This window comes from Mytilus californianus, unplaced genomic scaffold (genome assembly GCF_021869535.1).
Source record: "Mytilus californianus isolate M0D057914Y unplaced genomic scaffold, xbMytCali1.0.p SCAF_14, whole genome shotgun sequence".
Classification (NCBI taxonomy): Eukaryota; Metazoa; Mollusca; class Bivalvia; order Mytilida; family Mytilidae; genus Mytilus; species Mytilus californianus.
This window is the reverse complement of record NW_026262626.1, coordinates 29,356,624-29,379,845: the sequence shown is the minus strand read 5'-3', so window position 1 is coordinate 29,379,845 and position 23,222 is coordinate 29,356,624. Positions and strand designations below refer to the sequence as shown.

The 23,222-nt window shown below is 32.4% G+C and overlaps 2 protein-coding genes and 1 long non-coding RNA gene across 4 annotated transcripts in view; 1 reads left to right on the top strand and 2 right to left on the bottom strand.

The window, feature by feature from the left end:
* The window catches only part of LOC127724703 (E3 ubiquitin-protein ligase parkin-like), a 558,693-nt gene that overhangs the window by 23,105 nt on the left and 512,366 nt on the right, over positions 1-23,222 (top strand). The window lies entirely within an intron of this gene.
* Positions 15,802-18,907, bottom strand: LOC127724769 (uncharacterized). Its single transcript, XR_007992673.1, has 2 exons — positions 17,369-18,907; positions 15,802-16,845 (listed from the first exon to the last, which is right to left on the bottom strand). It is a non-coding gene; the product is annotated as an uncharacterized LOC127724769 (long non-coding RNA).
* LOC127724657 (MORC family CW-type zinc finger protein 3-like) overlaps positions 19,170-23,222 on the bottom strand; it is a 39,344-nt gene continuing 35,291 nt past the window's right edge. The window contains exons 15-17 of one of the 2 annotated variants that reach the window (XM_052231690.1): positions 21,254-21,484; positions 20,723-20,757; positions 19,170-20,060 (exon numbers count right to left, since the gene is read on the bottom strand). In XM_052231690.1, the coding sequence (XP_052087650.1) occupies positions 19,640-20,060; positions 20,723-20,757; positions 21,254-21,484 (687 nt within the window). In that variant the 3' untranslated portion in view covers positions 19,170-19,639. Of the gene's footprint in view, positions 20,061-20,126; positions 20,201-20,722; positions 20,758-21,253; positions 21,485-23,222 lie in introns of those variants that run through there. The other variant, XM_052231691.1, reaches the window with a different exon arrangement.

The window sequence follows — 23,222 nt, the reverse complement described above, 5'->3', positions numbered from 1 at the left end:
AAATCTCCATATGAATGATTTGACACCATATTTTGAATTGTATTATAAAATAGATTAAGTTAGCACTATGGTAAATTTAAATGGGTAATTATTGTTGCAAACTCCATTGGAAATTTGAATTGAGATTATGACCATATCTTGAAGGAAAGAATTTTTTTTGGGGAAAAAATAGGGGGGGGGGGTAAAAAGAAATTGTGGGGGGTCAATTTTTTCTCATTTCAGATTTCAGAAATTAAAAAGAAAAATTGTTCAAATATTATTTTTTTTGCAAAAAAAAAGTGTGTGTGTGGGGGGGGGGGGGGGGGGTTAATACGCAACAGCATAGTGTATTGCACAAAAGCAAAAAATTGAATATAAGTTCAAATCATATAACCAATTCTAAGTTCTTTGACTACAGTTATTCTGTGTCAGAAACTTTTTATGTGTCAAACATTTAATTACAATCCAAATTCAGACCTGTATCTAGTGCGAATTTTGCGTCCATTTTTGCCCCAACTGTTCAGGGTTGGACCTCAGCGGTCGTATCCAGCTGCGCTCGGCAAAGCAATTTATTATGTAATGTTTTGTCGACTGTTGTTTGTCCTTTCATCTTTTTTCTTTTGACCATGATATTAGCTATCTTTCTCCAACTTATAATTTATGTGCCCTTGGTATCTTCTTATTCTAATGCTGTTCTACCTTAAACTTTTGTTTTGTTAGATTTGTGTATGTTATAATAAACTTATGTTCTTTAAAAAAAAGAATTTTTAAATGATTGTTTTACAAAATTTGTTGTGAGATAACTCAAAACATTTTAATATGCTTTAATTTTTCATATTTGTTAAATGTATTATTTTGAATGTGAAGTTGTTACTTGTTTATTTTTTTTTAACCGTTGACCAAATATGGATATAATTTGCTCTAATTTTATATTTAGGTTTATATTTGTAGTTTTTTAAATTTTATTTGAAATAAGATTTAATGATATAATTCTTGATGTCATACTTCAGACAATAAATGTCTCTTTGATTTTTATCATATATATAACCAGCTTTAACATGTTAGTGCATAAAATGCACAAAATATATGTCAACAGATTCTACTAGGAAGAATTTTGAAAAAGGGAAGGGGGACGGGGGGAGGGGAAGACAAAATTAAGATTGGGACTTGTAAAAAGTTTATGTATCAATCATATATATATATTGATCCCCCTAAAACCACCTCTGGAGGTCAACAGTATTCTTCAAAATTTCAATTTAAGGGCTTATTTGCTTTGGTTTTTAGCCTTTTTGGACATTTGATATATAATTTATTTTGTTATATAAGGTTTCATAGTATAGTTGTAAATATCCATTTTCTTAACTCATCTAAGTGTTGCTTGGTAAATTATAAATTTGCCACTGTGACAGTAAAATCTATGATTTACATCTTTAAGGCATGAAATGCATTAATTCACTGCTGATCTGTCTTTAATTTGACTTATCTATTCTCTATGTATTTTGAATTTTTATTTTTACATAACATTGAATTTTATTGATGAATTTTTGTGATACACATGTATAATATTTTACATGACAGAAGATATTGTATAGTAAACAGAAAATATTTGTATAAAGTTTTCTCAATAAAGAAATAGTTGGTCGAATACATCATTGATACAGCAAACCAACACCACAATAACTAGAAAAGATACTTAATAGTATTTTTATAAACCCGTTTACGGGACGTATTATGGTATACCGTTGACCGTCTGTCCGTCCGTCCGTCCGTCCGTCCGTCGTCAACATGTCGGACATTAACTCAAAAACGCTTTAACCAATATGCATGAAACTTTATTGAATTGTTTATATCTATTGACGTGAGCTCCCTTTCGTTTTTTATAAATTTCAGATTTACTGTTTCCGAGTTTTGGGGTTTTATTCATTTAAAAAGGGGGGATTTACCAGTTTTCCGACAATAACTCAAGAATGCTTTCACCGACTTGCAAGAAATTTTGGTGAATTGTTTATATCTTCTGACATGAGCCCCCTTTCGATTTTTATGAATTTTAGATTTTACTTTTCCAAGCTACAGGGTATTATTCATAAAAAAGGGGGATTTTAAAGTTTTCGGACAATAACTAAAAAATGCTTTCAGCAGTTCTCATGAAACTTTGGTGAATTGTTTATATATGTTGATGTTAGCTCCCTTTAGAATTTTATAAATTTTAGATTTTACATTTCTGAGTTATAGGGTTTTATTCATTAAAAAAGGGGGGATTTTCCAGTTTTTCGACTATAACTCAAAAATGCTTTCATCAGTTCTCATGAAACTTTGGCGAATTATTTATAGTTATTGATGTAATCTCCCTATTGAATTTCATAAATTTCAAATATGACATTGAGGAGAAATTGAACTTTATTTGTTTATAGTCTGACAACAGATTTACTAAGTATTGCGCAACATCACAGTGTATTGCACAACAGCAAGAAATCTTTAATTAAATATAAATTCAATTCATATAACCAATTTCAAGTTCTTTGACTTCATTTATTTAGAAACCTTTAATATGTCAAATATTTAATTACAATCCAAATTCAGACCGGTATCAAGCTTGAATATTGTGTCCATTTTTGCCCCAACTGTTCATGTTGGACCTCCGCAGGCGTATCCAGCTGCACTTAGCGAAGCAGTTTTTTTTCTCCTGTTGGAATGCAAAAGAACCAATGAATGGTCAGACCTTGCTTGCATTGTGGCAGAATGGTGTAGTTAGGTGATCTACCTTTTCCCTTACATATCCCTCTACCCACCATAATTCAGGCTTAATCTGTCTAGTCAAAAACAATTACATCTGTCAGATCATTTGGTATTTTATTTATATAAGACAATATGACAATTACTCTTTTGTCCAGTCGTCCATAAATCAAACTGAATAAAATGTTTTGTATAAACTTTGAAAGTATAGAAAGTAGCATTAAAACCTATCAAACTAAAAATAGTCAGTGAAAGAGAGGCTGATTCTTTTGGCAATCACACTTTTAAAAGAGAGGTGAAAGATTCCAAAGGGACATTCAAACTCAAAAGTTGAAAATAAACTGACAACACCATGGCTTAAAAAAAGAAAAAGACCATCAGACAAACAACAGTATACAAAACACAACATAGAAACACAACATAGAAAACTAAAGACTGCTCAATACGAACCCCACCAAAAACTGGGGGTGATCTCAGGTGCTCCAGAAGGGTAAGCAGATCCTGCTCCACATGTGGCACCCATCATTTGGCTCATGCAAGTACAAACCCGGTGATAAGTCTTATTCGGTAGGTCACATTTGGGGAAAAGGGCACGGGATTGTAGTTACGACAATTGGAACATAACCGTCGTCATCTATGTAACAGATATTCCATACCGGTCAACTAACTCGTGATGGCATCCATAAAATTACAAAGGAATGATTTCAACTTCACCACTTGAATCTTGGTTAAATAGCTTCCCTGTGAGCATCAACCCTCTATCAAGGTAATCATGATAGGAAATACAAGCCCTGGAATATCAGTGACTAAATATGAATAATAGGAAAAGTCCAGTATATGTCAATGAGAAAACCAAAACAACCAAAAAAAAAGGTAAGATATCCAGCTCAATGTTTATCTATCCTTCTTCGTATGTCTATGCAGATAATGAAAGAATCTCAATGAGAATCTAGCATACCCCAAGCTAAAAGTGACTTTCCATCAATAGTTAATATAATACAGTCATATTTCTGATTCCTTTCTTAAGATATCATCCAGGGTTTTGATAAAGAATTGATTAATTAATATACATAGTAGCTAATGGCATAGCACCCGACTCTTCATTTTTGATCTGCTTAGTTTTTATAGTAATTTTTTAGACTGCATAAAATTGTTTTTTTTATTTATAGATAAATAATACTGATAGGGAAAAAATTTCATTCAGATAATATTTTATATTGTCCAGAAAATCAGGTGACCTAGAAATAACATAATCCAGAAGATAAAGCCCCTAACTCCCTTGACACAAAATGGTTGTTTCCTAAGAAAAAGGTCCAAAACCACCTAAACACGGTTTCCTTGAATTTCACAGTTGTAAGAAATTAACCTTAAATTTCATTGCAGAAAAAATGTCTGATTTATAAACATATATTGGGACTTTTAAAGCCCCATTCTTTTTTTTATTTGGTGTTTCTATAAAATATTTTGGAAACTTTGAGGTTACATGGCTTCTAAAGCTTGTAAACAGGAAAAAAGGGTGAAAATTTGATTGTTTAACTTCCAGTGATGGTTATTATCTTATATGAAATAAAATGTTATGTGAAATTTTGTCTTTAGGAAGCTACGATTTGATTTTTATGGGGGGGGGGGGGGGGTAGGATGAAAAATTTTGTCCTGCATTTTTTTTTAGTTGTAATCTCTATCCTGCCTTTTTATTTTTCACTCTTTTTGGTCCTGCCTTTTTTTTATTAGTTTATCCTGACTTTTTTTACATAAATTGTCATCCTGCCTTTTTTTTTGCCAAGTTGCTCATCCTGCCTTTTTTTACTCAAAACTCCTGTCCTGCCTTTTTTTTTTTCAAATTTCATCCTAGCCCCCCCCCCCCCCCCCCCCCCCCATAAAAATCAAATGGTAGCTCCCTAAGTACTAGACAGTATAAAACTTGACTCATGCCAAGTATTTCTTTATTTGAAACACAAAGACTAATAGTGGAAAACAATGGTGGTACTACTGAGCGCAGCTAGATACGACTGCAGATGTCCAACCCTGAAAAGTTAGGGCCAAAATGGACACAGTATTCACGCTTGATACAGATCTGAATTTGGATTGTAATTAAATTTTTGACACATAATAGGTTTCTGACACAGAATAACTGTAGTCAAAGAACTTCAAATTGGTTATATGACTTGAATTTATATTCAATTTTTTGCGTTTGTGCAATACACTATGCTGTTAAATATTAAGCCCCCAAAAAAAAATATTTGAAGAAATTTTCTTTTAATTTCTGAATTCTGAAATGAGAAAAATTGTCCCCCTTCAATTTTTTTCACCTCCCCCCTTTCCCTTATTCCAAAAAATAATTCTTTCCCTCAAGTTATGGTCAGTATCTCAGACAATCATCATTTCTTAATACATAAGTTACAAGCAGTGTTAGGGAGGTAATCAAACATTGTTATTTAAATTGATTTGGATTTTGATTTGGATTACCTCCCTTACACTGCTTTTAAATTGTCTCAATTGTCCTTTAACCAGAAAAACCCTTGTTTTTCCCCTTTTTTTGCCCCTAATTCCTAAATGGTTTGAGCCATAACCCCCCAAAGTCAATCCTAACCATCCATTTTGTAGTATGGAAACTTGTGGTATAATTTCAGAGAGATTCATACACTTTAACACAAGTTATTGTCTGGAAACTACAAAAGTGCGTATTTGGGCCCCTTTTTAGCCCCTAATTCCTTAACAGTTGGGACCATATCCCCCAAAATCAATCCCAACCTTCCTTTAGTGGTTATAAACCTTGTGTTAAAATTTTATTGATTTCTATTTACTTATACTAAAGTTATTATCCGGAAACCATCCGTCTTCGGACGACGCTGACGACGACAACGACGAGGACAATGTGATACACTGTACCAATATACGACCAAAAAATTTTTAATTTTTGTGGTCGTATAAAAACATACAAGACTAACAAAGGCCAGAGGCTCCTGACTTGGGACAGGCGCAAAAATGTGGCGGGTTAAACATGTTTTGTGAGATCTCAACCCTCCCCCTATACCTCTAGCCAATGTATAATAAAGAAACACATAGTAATACGCACAGTAAAACTCAGTTCAAAAGAAGTCCGAGTCCGATGTCAGAATAGGTAACAAAAGAAACCAAGCAAAATGACAATAATACATAAATGAACAAAGGACTACTAGCAGTTACTGACATGCCAGCTCCAGACCTCAATTAAACTGATTGAAAGAGTATATGTCTTCAGCATATGGAAATCAAGTACAATCCCTCCCGTTAGGGGTTTAGTATTATACCATCATAAAATATATGAGAAGAACATAACCCGTATCATGCCAACAACTGGTTTTAAAATATATCTTGTGATGCATTATCAGATTCATCACTCAACAACTTCCTGTTTACCGAACACTTGTATCATTTTACACATGATAGCCAAGTTGAAAATTTTCGTCACATTTTTCTCAGGAACTACAATACAAGGATTTCAGGGTTTATATAAGTCAGCTATACCATGTGATGCGTTTTCAGATTCATCACTCAACAACTTCCTGTGAACCGAACACTTACATATTTTTACACTATTAAAATTATCCACTTGCAGCGGGGGTATCATCAGTGAGCAGTAGCTCGCAGTTTCACTTGTTTTGTATCAATTAAGATTGCAGTATCTTTATAAAATATTTTTAGTACACACCTGTATAATAGCCAATATGCCAAATTTTATTACCGGTATTTTATTTCAAAAATTAATATTTTAAATTGATGTCTACATTTAGCCTTTTTCTTTCTTGTCCTTTTGACTTGAATTATAATGTCTAATCGACAATCATACCAAATTTCCTTATATTTATATACTATTAAAAAGCAAACAAATATATTGCTCAAATACAAATGTAGATTGGTAATGTATTTAAATGAGAGGCTTCAAGGAGCCTTTTTTCACTTTGTATATATACATATATTGACTCTTATTCCTGTTAAATGTTAATAAAATGCTCCGCTGGGTGCAGCTTGATACGACCGCAGAGGTCGAACCCTGAACAGTTGGGGCAAGTATGGACACAACATTCAAGCTTGAATTTGGATTGTGATTAAATATTTGACACAGCATAGGTTTCTGACACAGAATGAATGTGGTCTAAGAACATAAAAAATTTTAATTTACCTATTCAAATCATATCATTATTATTTGCTTTTATATATAAATCAGAAATAACCAATTTAAAGTGGAAAATTTTAAAGAAAAAAAAAGGAAAAATTGAAGTAAAAAAATCCCTCCCCCAAATTTTTTGAACCCCCTTATGATTCATCACCCCCAAACTCAATCCCAGCCTTCCCTTTGTGGTATGGTACCTTGCAATACAATTTCAGAGAGATCCATACACTTGAACACAAGTTATTGTCTGGAAACTAGAAAAATGCTTGTTTTTTGGCCCCTTTTTGGCCCCAAATTCCTAAACGTTTTGGGCAATTACCCCCAAACTCATACCCAGATTTCCCTTTGTGATATGGAACCTTGTAGTACAATTTCATAAAGATCCATACACTTACACACAAGTTATTGTCCTGAAACTAGAAAAATGCTTGTTTTTTGCCCCTTTTCGGCCCCTAATTCCTAAAATTTTGAGGCAATTACCCCCAAAATCAATCCCAGCCTTCCCTTTGTGGTATGGTACCTTGCAATACAATTTCAGAGAGATCCATACACTTGAACACAAGTTATTGTCTTGAAACTAGAAAAATGCTTGTTTTTTGGCCCCAAATTCCTAAACGTTTAGGGCAATTACCCCCAAACTCATACCCAGATTTCCCTTTGTGATATGGAACCTTGTAGTACAATTTCATAAAGATCCATACACTTACACACAAGTTATTGTCCTGAAACTAGAAAAATGCTTGTTTTTTGCCCCTTTTCGGCCCCTAATTCCTAAAATTTTGAGGCAATAACCCCCAAAATCAATCCCAGCCTTCCCTTTGTGGTATGGTACCTTGCAGTACAATTTCAGAGAGATCCATACACTTGAACACAAGTTATTGTCTGGCAACTAGAAAAATGCTTGTTTTAAGGCCCCTTTTTGGCCCCAAATTCCTAAACGTTTAGGGCAATTACCCCCAAACTCACCCAGCCTTCCCTTTGTGATATGGAACCTTGTAGTACAATTTCATAAAGATCCATACACTTACACACAAGTTATTGTCCTGAAACTAGAAAAATGCTTGTTTTTTCCCCTTTTTTGGCCCTTAATTCCTAAAATTTTGAGGCAATTACCCCCAAAATCAATCCCAGCCTTCCCTTTGTGGTATGGTACCTTGCAGTACATTTTCAGAGAGATCCATACACTTGAACACAAGTTATTGTCTGGAAACTAGAAAAATGCTTATTTTTGGCCCCTTATTCATAAATGTTTTGGGTAATTACCCCCAAACTCAATTCCAGCTTTCCCATTGTGATATGAAACCTTGTAGTACAATTTCAGAAAGATCCATACACTTACACACAAGTTATTGTCATGAAACTAGAAAAATGCTTGTTTTTTGCCCCTTTTTGGCCCCCAATTCCTAAAATTTTGAGGCAATTACCCCCAAAATCAATCCCACCATTCCCTTTGTGATATTGAACCTTGTGATACAATGTCAGAGAGATCCATACACTAACACACAAGTTATGTCTGGAAGTTACAAAAATGCTTATTTTTGGCCCCTTTTTGGCCCCTAATTCATTAACTGTTGGTACCATAACCCCCAAAATCAATCCCAACCTTCCTTTACTGGTATTGAACCTTATTGTAAAATTTCATAGAGATCCATTCACTTCAACTAAAGTTAGAGTGCGAAAACCAATGCGTCTTCGGACGACAACGACGACGCCAACGTCATACCAATATGCAACTGCAAAATTTTTTTGCGGTCGTATAAAAATGGCATGGTGTTTTGGCAGCTGAAAGTGCCTAAAAAATAAAGAACACCTCCTTTGAAACTAGAATATGTGTCCTTAGCACCTCTTCCATACTAAAAGGTTTGTTTCTCAGATTTCATGACATTTTACATTGCCATAAAGAAAAGGGGAAAAAGTTCCATTTGAAGAATAAACTTTTGATTACAACAGACATCCATGTGTCCTACTTCTCTGTCTTGGAGATAAAGTAATTAAACACAAGTCTTTTTTCATCTGCAGCTATTTCATTTAGATAAATATACAGTGACCTATAATTGCTATCTACATTATTTAGACTCTGTTTGATAGTTGAATGATGTTGTTCAATGCTATACTTTGGAAAGCCAATTACAAACAAGAAAAGGAGCAGTGAAATAAAAACAATTTTCAAATCATTCGTTTCTTTATTGACTAGATAATATATTTTTGTGCAATTTGGCAATATTATACATGTAATATAAAAATATTGGTCAAAGACTAAAATGTTCAGTTTGCACTACTAATAATTTGTCATTTGAAAAGCCATATAAAAAGCACAAGTATTTGATGCTATTTATGGAGTTTCTATTTAAATGCTTGTATGGAAATGTAAGGTCAACTGACTCTACAAATTAGTAAAACCAAGAAAAAATTGGCTTGAACTGACTAATTGAAAAAAAGAATAGGTATCGTTCATCCTGAATGCTCACTTATTTCCTCCATCTGAAATATCTGCAAAAATTTGTTAAAAAAGATGATAAAGTGAAGTGCTTATCTTCAATCTTATAGATACAAACATTCTAACAAGTAGGGGTTGAAACTAGGAAGATTTGAAAACACAAAATGGGTTTTTCTAAGGAGAAAACTGATAAAAAAGTTTTTGGAAAATCTTCATATAACACTCTGTTGTGTACAAAAGTGAAGTGCACATATTCAATGTTAATACAAATGTTTTTGAAGTTTACAGGCTTTGGATTGAATGCTATAGAAGGAATCAAATAGGGAAACTCCAAGCATGTCCAACGTATACAATACTATAAGCAGAATTTGCACTTCATGCAACCTAGCCATAAAGGCAAATGTTCATAATTAAAACTTAAATTTAACATAATACAATTTCTATATATAACAGTTCACTCTTGTTAGACCACATTATTGAATACCATCAGTATAAACCAAAGCATTGACCTTAAAGGGGCATTAGCTACGAGATATTAAAAAAATTAAAATATTTTTTTTTTTTTTCAATTATTAATGAAAGTAAAACAGTGAAATAATGATTTGCTTTTAGCGGCCAGTTTGGTTAAATTTTGTTAAAATAAGCTAAGAAACATAGCTGATGAATTATTCACTTGTAATTCCTTAGAAATTCAAATACATTTGAGTAGCACATTTTTAGAAATGTGGAAATTCTCCTTGTTTGATATTGGGTTCAGTCACTTAATTTCCTTATCAATAACAGTTTAAAAAACATTTGCATTCAATTCTTAAATTCACATTAAATAGGATTTAAAATAGCAAATAAAGAAAACAAGTTATGATAAATATCCAACACTACGGTATTCAGATTTACTAACACATACATGCATCTCATAACATGAAATTTATAATAAATGGGGAATGTGTCCATGGGACACAGATGATGCCCCTGCTTGCATATAACGTTGTAAAGGGACATAACTCAAGTACTGTAAAAGAGAAGCTACCCAAATTTGTACTTGATCTGAGTTTCATGGTAAGAAGTATTGTGTATAAGTTTCATAACATTTGGTTGAGGCAAACTGAAGTTAGAGAACGGAAACGAAAAATTCAGCATTTTTTTCCATTTGTAAAGGGGCATAACTCTAGAACAGTAAAATTGACGCCACCAAAATTCAAACTTGATCTGTGTTTTTTTGGTAATAAGCATTGTGTATAAGATTCATATCATTTGGTTTGGGCAAACTAAAGTTAGAGAACGGAAACGAAAAATTCAGCAATTTTTCCATTTGTAAAGAGGCATAACTCTAGAACGGTTAAAGTGACGCCACCAAAATTAAAACTTGATCTGTGTTTTGTGATAATAAGCATTGTGTATAAGTTTCAAAACATTTGGTTGAGGCAAACTAAAGTTAAAGAACGGAAACGAAAAATTCAGCAATTTTTATACCTGTAAAGGGGCATAACTTTAGAACGGTAAAAGTGACCCCACCCAAATTCAAACTTGACCTGTGTTTTGTGTTAATAAGCCTTGTGTATACGTTTCATAACATTTGGTTGAGGCAAACTAAAGATAGAGAACGGAAACCAATTTTGGGACGTACGGACGGACGTACAGACGGACAAGGGTAAAACTTAATGGCCCCTCTGCTACGGTGGGGGCATAAAAAACAATACATGGCACATATCAAATTCCCTTATAGTCACTAAAAAATGCAACACAGTATAAATAATTCAGTCATCCATGAAAATGATATCAAGGTTAAGTGCAAGTATATAAACCAGGTAATATTTATAAGTCGTCCTGATGAAAATTATTAATCCCCTGATTAAATCTACAGAAAATGTTGCAGTCTTTATGAGAAAATATGAAACTAGAATTCGAAATTCAAAAAAAATTACAGGACTCTACTTTATAAATTAGTCATAGGTATGTACCTTTATAAAGAAATATTCCTATTTTGATTTCCGAAAATCATTATGCTACTAATCTGCAAACATAAAATTTGATTGTTATTAAATAAAAGAAAGTTTCTTAAACAACTTGTATAAAATATGATCTGATATTATGCTCTAACACAAAATGAAATATTATAATGTATTCCCTGAGATTCATATCACAACCTATACAATGGAATGAAATGAAACTTAATAAAAGGATTATATGTTAATTTGCAAAGCATTTTGCTCATATGGGACTTTAAAGAAAATTTGTTCATAAATATTTTGTGAACTTTCTGGTCAATAAAATCATATTAAATTCATTCACTACTTCCATTCAAACATTTTGGCATAGGTATGATGTCTTTCTCCCAAAATCAACAAACAATACATTCACTCCACTTCATGAACTAAAAAAAACAGAACTAAATTATAAAAAAGATATTGCTGCTTATTTATCCACATTAGCAGGACAAATGTGAACTTTCATATAAATGTATCGAGAATATAAGGTTGTTGGACGTGAATTGTCCCAATTACAATATTTATGAACAATTAGAATATTATAATGCATGAGCTTAGGAGAGCAATTAATATTATACCAGGGATACTATTTACTAATTATCCTTGTGGGAGCAATTAATATTATACCAGCGATACTATTTACTAATTATCCTTGTGGGAGCAATTAATATTATACCAGGGATACTATTTACTAATTATCCTTGTGGGAGCAATTAATTTTATACCAGCGATACTATTTACTAATTATCCTTGTGATAGCAATTAATATTATACCAGGGATACTATTTACTAATTATCCTTGTGGGAGCAATTAATTTTATACCAGCGATACTATTTACTAATTATCCTCGTGAGAGCAATTAATTTTATACCAGCGATACTATTTACTAATTATCCTCGTGAGAGCAATTTATATTATACCAGGGATACTATTTACTAATTATCCTTGTGGGAGCAATTAATATTTTACCAGGGATACTATTTAATAATTATCCTTGTGGGAGCAATTAATATTATACCAGGGATACTATTTACTAATTATCCTTGTGAGAGCAATTAATTTTATACCAGCGATACTATTTACTAATTATCCTTGTGGGAGCAATTAATATTTTACCAGGGATACTATTTACTAATTATCCTTGTGGGAGCAATTAATATTTTTCCAGGGATACTATTTACTAATTATCCTTGTGGGAGCAATTAATATTATACCAGGAATACTATTTACTAATTATCCTTGTGGGAGCAATTAATATTTTACCAGGGATACTATTTACTAATTATCCTTGTGAGAGCAATTAATATTATACCAGGGATACTATTTACTAATTATCCTTGTGGGAGCAATTAATATTATACCAGGAATACTATTTACTAATTATCCTTGTGGGAGCAATTAATATTTTACCAGGGATACTATTTACTAATTATCCTTGTGGGAGCAAATTTATATTATACCAGGGATACTATTTACTAATTATCCTTGTGAGAGCAATTAATATTATACCAGAGATAATATTTACTAATTATCATGTAATAACTTTCTATTGTATGGCAACATATTTTAAAATGACAAAAAAGCTCACATTCACCTATGGTTTTAACATGTATTCTGATTCGGTTTTGATCAAACTTTGGTGTGTATTTGAATGTACCCCTGTCAGTCAACTAAGCAAATGTGTGTTATTAAATACATCTTAAACCTGGTCAGTTTCACCAAATTTTGACCCATGTTAGGGTTAGGTATAGAATACTGTTTCATCCCAAGATATTAATATGTATTAATTCTAGTATTTCTGTCCAGCTTTAAAATTATAATAATTAAAATCAATTAAATAAAATTCATGTGATTTGAAAATAAAATTGCACTGCTGGTAAATTCTTTGGACTATAGCATGCTAACTTGTGTCTAAATGCTACAAGAAATAATCATGTTGCAATGAAATAAACCAGTTAATAACAAAAGCATTAACACAAGATAAAATAAAATGCTCCGCAGGGCGCAGCTTGATACGACCGCAGAGGTCGAACCCTGAACAGTTGGGGCAAGTATGGACACAACATTCAAGCTTGATACAGCTTTGCATTTGGATTGTGATTAAATATTTGACACAGCATAGATTTCTGACACAGAATGAATGTGGTCTAAGAACTTAAAAATTTTAAATTGGACATTCACCTATTATGGTCCAATATCCAAAATCTAAATACATGGTTAGATTCAGCATATCAAAGAACCCCAAGAATTCAATTTTTGATGAAATCAAACAAAGTTTAATTTTGGACCCTTTTGACCTCAATGTGGACAAAGTTGATAACGGGGCCCAAAAATCAAAAATCTAAATACATGGTTAGATTCAGCATATCAAAGAACCCCATATATTCAATTTTTGTTGAAATCAAACAAAGTTAAATTTTGGACTCCGATTTGGACCAACTTGAAAACTGGGCCCATAATCAAAAATCTAAATACATGTTTAGATTCAGCATATCAAAGAACCCTAAGAATTCAATTTTTGTAAAAATCAAACTAAGTTTAATTTTGGACCCTTTAGACCTTAATGTAGACCAATTTGAAAACGGAACCAAAAATTAAGAATCTAAATACACGGTTAGATTCGGCATACCAAAGAACCCCAATAATTCAATTTTTGATGAAATCAAACAAAGTTTAATTTTGGACCCTTTGGACCTCAATGTGGACCAATTTAAAAAGGGGCCCAAAATCCAAAAACTAAATACACGGTTAGATTCAGCATATTAAAGAACCCCAAGAATTCAAGAATAAAATCCCATTGAAATTGGTCAAGAAATAAGCAATTTATACGAAGTATCTTCTTTTGCACAATACTGTGCAATTAAATATTTCTTGCTATTGCGCAATACTGTACTATTGACAATTTCTTGCTATTGCGCAATATTGTGCTATTGGATATTTCTTGCTATTGTGCAATAGAAGATTTCTTGCTATTGCGCAATACTGTGCAATTGAAGATTTCTTGCTATTGTGCAATACTGTGCAATTGAAAATTTCTTGCTATTGCACAATACTTATTATATAATAATTTACACATCCTGTTTGGTGTGTATCTCCTACCATATCATTATTATTTGCTTTTAAATATAAATCAGAAATAACCAACTTAAAATGGAAAATTTTAAAAGAAAAAAAAAAGGAAAAAAAGAAAAAAAAGGAAAAAAAAAAAATCCCCCCCCAAATTTTTTTAACCCCCTTATGATTCATCACCCCCAAACTCAATCCAGCCTTCCCTTTGTGGTATGGTACCTTGCAGTACAATTTCAGAGAGATCCATACACTTGTCAACACAAGTTATTGTCTGGAAACTAGAAAAATGTGTTTTTTGCCCCTTTTTGGCCCCTAATTCCTAAAATATTGAGGCAATTACCCCCATCATCAATCCAAGCCTTCCCTTTGTGGTATGGTACCTTGCAGTACAATTTCAGAGAGATCCATACACTTGAACACAAGTTATTGTCTGGAAACTAGAAAAATGCTTATTTTTGGCCCCCAATTCCTAAACGTTTCGGGCAATTACCCCCAAACTCAAATCCAGCTTTCCCTTTGTGATATGGAACCTTGTAGTACAATTTCAGAAAGATCCATACACTTACACACAAGTTATTGTCATGAAACTAGAAAAAATGCTTGTTTTTTGCCCCTTTTTTGGCCCCTAATTCCTAAAATTTTGAGGCAATTACCCCCAAAATCAATCCCAGCATTCCTTTTGTGATATGGAACCTTGTAGTACAATTTCAGAAAGATCCATACACTTACACACAAGTTATTGTCATGAAACTAGAAAAAATGCTTGTTTTTTGCCCCTTTTTTGGCCCCTAATTCCTAAAATTTTGAGGCAATTACCCCCAAAATCAATCCCAGCATTCCTTTTGTGATATGGAACCTTGTGGTACAATGTCAGAGAGATCCATATACTAACACACAAGTTATGTCTGGAAATTACAAAAATGCTTATTTTTGCCCCTTTTTGGCCCCTAATTCCTGTACTGCTGGTACCATAACCCCCAAAATCAATCCCAACCTTCCTTTTGTGGTATTGAACCTTGTGGTAAAATTTCATAGAGATCCATTCACTTAAACTAAAGTTAGAGTTCGAAAACCAATGCGTCTTCGGACGACGCCAGACGACAACGACGACGCCAACGTCATACCAATATACGACCACAAAAATTTTTTTGCGGTCGTATAAAAAATAAAAACATAACAAACGTAACATACATAGTGCAAAACATTTCCAGAGAATAATTCTGGCCTCTTTATAACACAGCATCAATTAATATTCTTAGATACTTTAAATATAACATTAAATTCACAGTTTATGCTGCATATATCATGGTATATGCAATACCGGTTTAATAAAATTTTATATCCCATCTACAGAACTACATACTGTGGATTCATTTATTTTCGTGGGTACCAATTTTCGTGGATAGAGGAAAACTTACATTTTCGTGGATATTTGATTTCGTGGTTTTGCCAAAGTCTACATATATCCTTATAAAAAAATTGTAATTCGTTGTACATTGGAATTCGTGGTTCCCAGGTAACCACGAAATCCACGAAAGTTGGTATACAACGAATAATAATGAATCCACAGTATTGAATGTTAATTATTCAGTCATCAATTCCGTTCACTTACATGTGCCTATCTAGTTGTCAAAGATTTTTCCATTTTTTCTAGGTTACTGACATGAAAATAAAACTAGATGTGTCAGAATGACATGAATGGCCACGTTCGCAAAAAAAGCTTGAAGCCATTTTAAGAGTGGAAATTTGAGAATGAAAGTCCGTATAACTGTTGTTTTCACAAAACTTTCATTTGCAAAAATCAGCAGAGCAGAACCAAACATAAACTTGATCTGTAACTCATCATAGTAAACTTACATACTAAAAATAAGCTTGATATGTGAAGATTTTTAGAAAAAAAGTTCGTATAACTGCTATTTTCGTCAAATTTTCAAAGTCCAAAGCACGTTAATTTGGTAAAAATCAGCAGAGCAGAACCAAAAGGAAATCTGATCTGTAACTCATCATAGTAGACTCACATACTAAATATCAGCTCAATATGTGAAGGCATTTTGAAATAAAATGCTTCGCTGGGGCGCAGCTTGATACGACCGCAGAGGTCAAACCCTGAACAGTTGGGGCTAGTATGGACACATCATTCAAGCTTGATACAGCTCAGAATTTGGATTGTTATTAAATATTTGACACAGCATAGGTTTCTGACACAGAAAGAATGTGGTCTAAGAACTTGAATTTTTTTAATTTACCTATTATGGTCCAATGTCCAAAATCAAAATACATGGTTAGATTCAGCATATCAAAGAACCCCATATATTCAATTTTTGTTAAAATCAAACAAAGTTTAATTTTGGACCCCAACTTGGACCAACTTGAAAACTGGGCCCATAATCAAAAATCTAAACACATGTTTAGATTCAGCATATCAAAGAACCCCAAGAATTCAATTTTTGTTAAAATCAAACTAAGTTTAATTTTGGACCCTTTGGACCTCAATGAAGACCAATTTAAAAAACGGGACCCAAATTAAAAATCTAAAAACACGGTTAGATTTGGCATATCAAAGAACCCCAATAATTCAATTTTCGATGAAATCAAACAAAGTTTAATTTTGGACCCTTTTGACCTCAATATGAACCAATTTGATAGTGGGGCCTACAAATAAAAAATCTAAATACATGGTTAGATTCAGCATATCAAAGAACCTCATATATTCAATTTTTGTTGAAATCAAACAAAGTTTAATTTTGGACCCCAATTTGGACCAACTTGAAAACTGGGCCCATAATCAAAAATCTAAATACATGTTTAGATTCAGCATATCAAAGAACCCCATATATTCAATTTTTGTTGAAATCAAACAAAGTTTAAATACTGGACCCTATCTTGGACCAACTTGAAAACTGGGCCCATAATCAAAAATCTAAACACATGTTTAGATTCAGCAAATCAAAGAACCCCAAGAATTCAATTTTTGTTAAAATCAAACTAAGTTTAATTTGGACCCTTTGGACCTCAATGTAGACCAATTTAAAAAACAGGACCCAAAATTAAAAACCTAAATACACGGTTAGATTTGGAATATCAAAGAACCCCAATAATTCAATTTTAGATGAAATCAAACAAAGTTTAATTTTGGACCCTTTTGACCTCAATATGAACCAATTAGATAACGGGGTCCACAAATAAAAAATCTAAATACATGGTTAGATTCAGCATATCAAAGAACCCCATATATTCAATTTTTGTTGAAATCAAACAAAGTTTAATTTTGGACCCCAATTTGGACCAACTTGAAAACTGGGCCAAAAATCAAAAATCTAAATACATGTTTAGATTCAGCATATCAAAGAACCTCATATATTCAATTTTTGCTAAAATCAAACAAAGTTTAATTTTGGACCCTTTGGACATTAATGTAGACCAATTTGAAAACTGGACCCAAAATTAAAAATCTAAATACACTGTTAGATTCGGCATAACAAATAAATAAATGTGATCAAAGATTTTACAAATCTAATGCGCCATACTGTGCAATTAAAGATTACTTCTTGAAATTTTTCAATATTTGAAATTTGAAAAAAAAATAATATTTGAAGAATAATTCTTTTTAATTTCTGAAATGTGAAATGAGAAAAAATTGGCCCCCCACAATTTCTTTTTATCCCCCCCCCCCCCTTTTTCCCCCAAAAAAATTCTTTCCCTCAAGATATGGTCATAATCTCAATTCAAATTTCCAATGGAGTTGGCAACCATAATTACCCATTTAAATTTACCATAGTGCTAACTTAATCTATTTTATAATAGAATTAATAAAAATATAGTGTCAAATCTTTCATATGGATTTTTTTGTAAAAAAAAAAGATGAAAACATTTGCAGATATTTTTACTGGTCTTCCTTTATAAATATGCATTTCTTTAAACATAATTTAAAAGCAGTGTAAGGGAAGTAACCAAAACGTTGTATTTGGATTACCTCCCTTGCACTGTTTTAGATTATCTTTATTGTTCATTAACCATTACTTTATACATAATTTAAAAGCAGTGTAAGGGAGATAATTTCAATGATGTATTTGATTTATCTCCCTTACACTGCTTTAAATTATGTTTTGTACTAAAGTATTTGTCCATTAACCAGGACAACCTTGTTTTTCCCCCTTTTTTGCCCCTAATTCCTAAACGGTTTGAGCCATAACCCCCCAAAGCAAATCCTAACCATCAATTTGTGGTATGGAAACTTGTAGTATAATTTCAGAGAGATCCATACACCGTTCCACAGTTATTGTCTGGAAACTAGAAAATGCTCATTTTTGGCCCCTTTTTGGCCCCTTATTCCTTAACTGTTGGTACCATAACCCCCAAAATCAATCCCAACCTTCCTTTTGTGGTATTTAACCTTATGGTCAAATTTCAAAAAGATCCATTCACTTAAACTAAAGTTAGAGTGCGAAAACCAATATGTATTCGGACGACAACGCCGGACGACGACGACGACGACGCCAACGTCATACCAATATACGACCACAAAATTTTTTTGCGGTCGTATAAAAAGGTCTGTATGACTGCTATTTTCGATAATTTTCATAGTCCAAAGCACGTAATTTTGGCAAGAGCAGAACCAAACGTAAACTCAATCTGTAACTCGTCATAGTAGACTCACATACTTAAATTCAGCTCAATATGTGAAGGCCTTTAGAAAAAAAATCCTTACAACTACTCATTGTGGAATAACAGAATAAAGGAATGACGGAATGACAGATGAGGGTAAAACTGTATGGCCAAACAACTTTGTTGCGGGGGACATAAAAAAGACCATTGATTTATACAAGGTAAAATGTTATAATTTTTTCTTGCAAACTGGCTTTCATATATATATATATATTTTAATATTAATTACTAAGTCCAGAATAATAAAATTGAATTAAAAAATAAATACTACAGATTTTATCAAGTTAGTTCATTGACTGCATACCGGGTAATTATGTAATATTTGAAGATAAAATGCAAAGCAATTGTTTGCAAATGACCTTCATACTGATCTTTGAAGGCACTTTTTTGTAAGCCTCCATCATCCAGAGTAATTCTTGAACAATTCTAAAATGTGTACACCACCAAACAATCCACAGAAACTTAAACGTCAAGTAACTTTTCTGGAACAACCCATATTTACATTTTTTTCTGCAGATGACTTCTATGATTTGTAACTATAAATAGAAAATCATATTTGTTTTGAGTTTTTCACTGGCAAAAAAATTAACTGTGACAATTGCACGTTCCATACATGTTCATGAGTTATGTAAAATCATAGCAGTTACAATATCCTCAACATTTTCAGGTTTACCTAGATCTTCGTCTGGAACAATCATTTTCAACAATTTATGAACATTAACCTGTAAATTATTTAGTCTTTGTCTTGTTTTAGTTTCCTCTGTATTATCTGTCTGAGTATTTTGATGTTGAGTATTATTTACCGCTTTAGACTGTTCTTGTTTAGGTTCTATCTTTATTTTAGATATGTCAGGTTTAATATCTTCCAGTCTAGAGATCTTTGGTGCTGAAGGTCCGTCCTCTTCATCAGAATCTATTGTCAGATCTACCACTTTATTGTTGTTTTTGTTAGAATTGTTTGTTCCTGATGTACTTGGTCCCTCCACTGGTATAATATCTACAATATCTCCTTCTTCTGTCTTTATCTGAATTGTCCCACTAAAAATAACAACAAAATTATATGATATCTACAATATCTCCTTTTTCTGTCTTTATTTGAATTGTCCCACTAAAAATAACAACAAAATTATATAATATCTACAATATCTCCTTCTTCTGTCTTTATCTGAATTGTCCCACTACAAATGACAACAAAAACTTTTATAAACACTTCTAGTTGGTTAAGGGGGTCATACAAAAGGGTACTACATTGTACTGAATTGATGTTTTAATTTCAGACATTAAAAAAAATGAACTATTATACATGTTTCATTAACAAAATATTCTTTCATCTTTGACTTGTAGCTTTCAGCAGGATTTTCAATCTAATGATTTAAATGTAAGACACAGATTTCCCAATGAATGGTGCATAATCTTCAAGTGTTCACTCAGGGGGTTCACTGCAGCTTTCCATTATTATGGAAAACCGCAGTGAAACCCCCGATTATTATTATTTTTCCCATAAGAAATACATGAAAAAATTAAAATCAGCACTTTAAAATTAAGAATTCAATTTTATGGCAAATGTTAACCATTTAGAGCCAGAACTACAATATTAAACATTAAAATGCAGTATCTCCTCCCAAACTCAATTTGGCCTACATATAATCAGCCTCAAAGCAAACGCATGCACTATTTAAACCTATTGTACAAAGAATTACCTTGTTGATGTAACGTCTCTAGTGTCTTCCTCAATCTACAAAAATATATTTTTTAAAGCAATTTACAAGTATGCAATTTTACCTAAATAGTTAACCAGAACATAGTGATTTGTCTTACTACTCAACTGTATAAATTAGATATCTTCAGCATGTTCAGCGACAAATAGATCTTCTTTGGAAAAAAGTACAGAAATGTATCTTAATATTTTTTTTCCATTTCACACTTAGGTCAGGTTTTTTTAATATGTTGGTTTATGGATTTTTGGTGTGAAAGATTTGGGTCGGTCGGTCAGAAAAAATTGAGAAACAATCTATCTTACAAGTTGTATAGAATTACTGTGTATTTCAGCTAGATGCCTCCTTATTCTAAATTATTTCACTGTTGGTTATTAAGACATAATCTTCAATTTGTTGAAGCGGTCACTATATGGTAGAAAAAAAAAAAAAAAAAAAAAAAGAATCTGAGATCTTATTTGTTAAACTTACAAAATAATGCATGCAAAACACAAAGTTGAGAAACCTAATCAATACCTGTTTATTGACACTTGAAATTAAATTATCTAAATTCAAATGTCGTGCCTTTTTCTGATATTCACGACAAATTCTTTCGCTCATAGTTTTTTGTCTTTTAAGTTCACTTATTTCTTTTTCTTTATTCTGCTTCTCTTTCATCAGTTTGTCAAGATCTTTTTTCATCCTTCTGATTTGAACTGGAGTCATAGAGTTTGGATTCACAGATGGAGAACCTGCTGTGCTAGATACCTACAAATAAAGAATCCTTTAATTATTCCCCTGTTAATCCATTATAGAATATACATTTCACTTACTTGGGACAATATTCCTCAATATTCATGCAATATCCCTATAATATTCCAACAAAGGTTAGATGAGTAAAAAAGTTTACAACTGTGTTTTTTTTTTTCAATTCAAATTTTGAAGCTATTACCATTTCAATTAGTTCAACATAAAATGTTTTAGAATCAAGGTCAGATGAAATTCTAATAAAATGCTTCGCTGGGCGCAGCTTGATACGACCGCAGAGGTCGAACCCTGAACAGTTGGGGCAAGTATGGACACAACATTCAAGCTTGATACAGCTCTGAATTTGGATTGTGATTAAATATTTGACACAGCATAGGTTTCTGACACAGAAAGAATGTGGTCTAAGAACTTGAATTTTTTTAATTTACCTATTATGGTCCAATGTCCAAAATCAAAATACATGGTTAGATTCAGAATATCAAAGAACCCCATATATTAAATTTTTGTTGAAATCAAACAAAGTTTAATTTTGGACCCCAATTTGGACAAACTTGAAAACTGGGCCCATAATCAAAAATCTAAATACATGTTTAGATTCAGCATATCAAAGAACCCCAAGAATTCAATTTTTGTTAAAATCAAACTAAGTTTAATTTTGGACCCTTTGGACCTTAATGTAGACCAATTTAAAAAACGGGACCCAAAATTAAAAATCTAAATACACGGTTAGATTTGGAATATCAAAGAACCCCAATAATTCAATTTTTGATGAAATCAAACAAAGTTTAATTTTGGACCCTTTTGACCTCAATATGAACCAATTTGATAGCGGGGCCCACAAATAAAAAATCTAAGTACATGGTTAGATTCAGCATATCAAAGAACCCCATATATTCAATTTTTGTTGAAATCAAACAAAGTTTAATTTTGGATCCCAATTTGGACCAACTTGAAAACTGGACCAAAAATCAAAAATCTAAATACATGTTTAGATTCAGCATATCAAAGAACCCCATATATTCAATTTTTGTTAAAATCAAACAAAGTTTAATTTTGGACCCTTTGGACCTTAATGTAGACCAATTTGAAAACTGGACCCAAAATTAAAAATCTAAATACACGGTTAGATTCGGCATAACAAATAAATAAATGTGGTCAAAGATTTTACAAATCTAATGCGCTATACTGTGCAATTAAAGATTACTTCTTGAAATTTTTCAATATTTGAAATTTGAAAAAAAAAAAATATTTGAAGAATAATTCTTTTTAATTTCTGAAATCTGAAATGAGAAAAAATTGACCCCCCACAATTTCTCCCTTACACTGCTTTAAATTATGTTTTGTACTAAAGTATTTGTCCATTAACCAGGACAACCTTGTTTTCCCCCTTTTTTTGCCCCTAATTCCTAAACGGTTTGAGCCATAACCCCCCAAAGCAAATCCTAACCATCCCTTTGTGGTATGGAAACTTGTAGTATAATTTCAGAGAGATCCATACACCGTTCCAGAGTTATTGTCTGGAAACTAGAAAATGCTTATTTTTGGCCCCTTTTTGGCCCCTTATTCCTTAACTGTTGGTACCATAACCCCCTAAATCAATCCCCACCTTCCTTTTGTGGTATTGAACCTTATGGTAAAATTTCAAAGAGATCCATTCACTTAAACTAAAGTTAGAGTGCGAAAACCAATGTGTCTTCGGACGACGACGACGACGACGACATCATACCAATATACGACC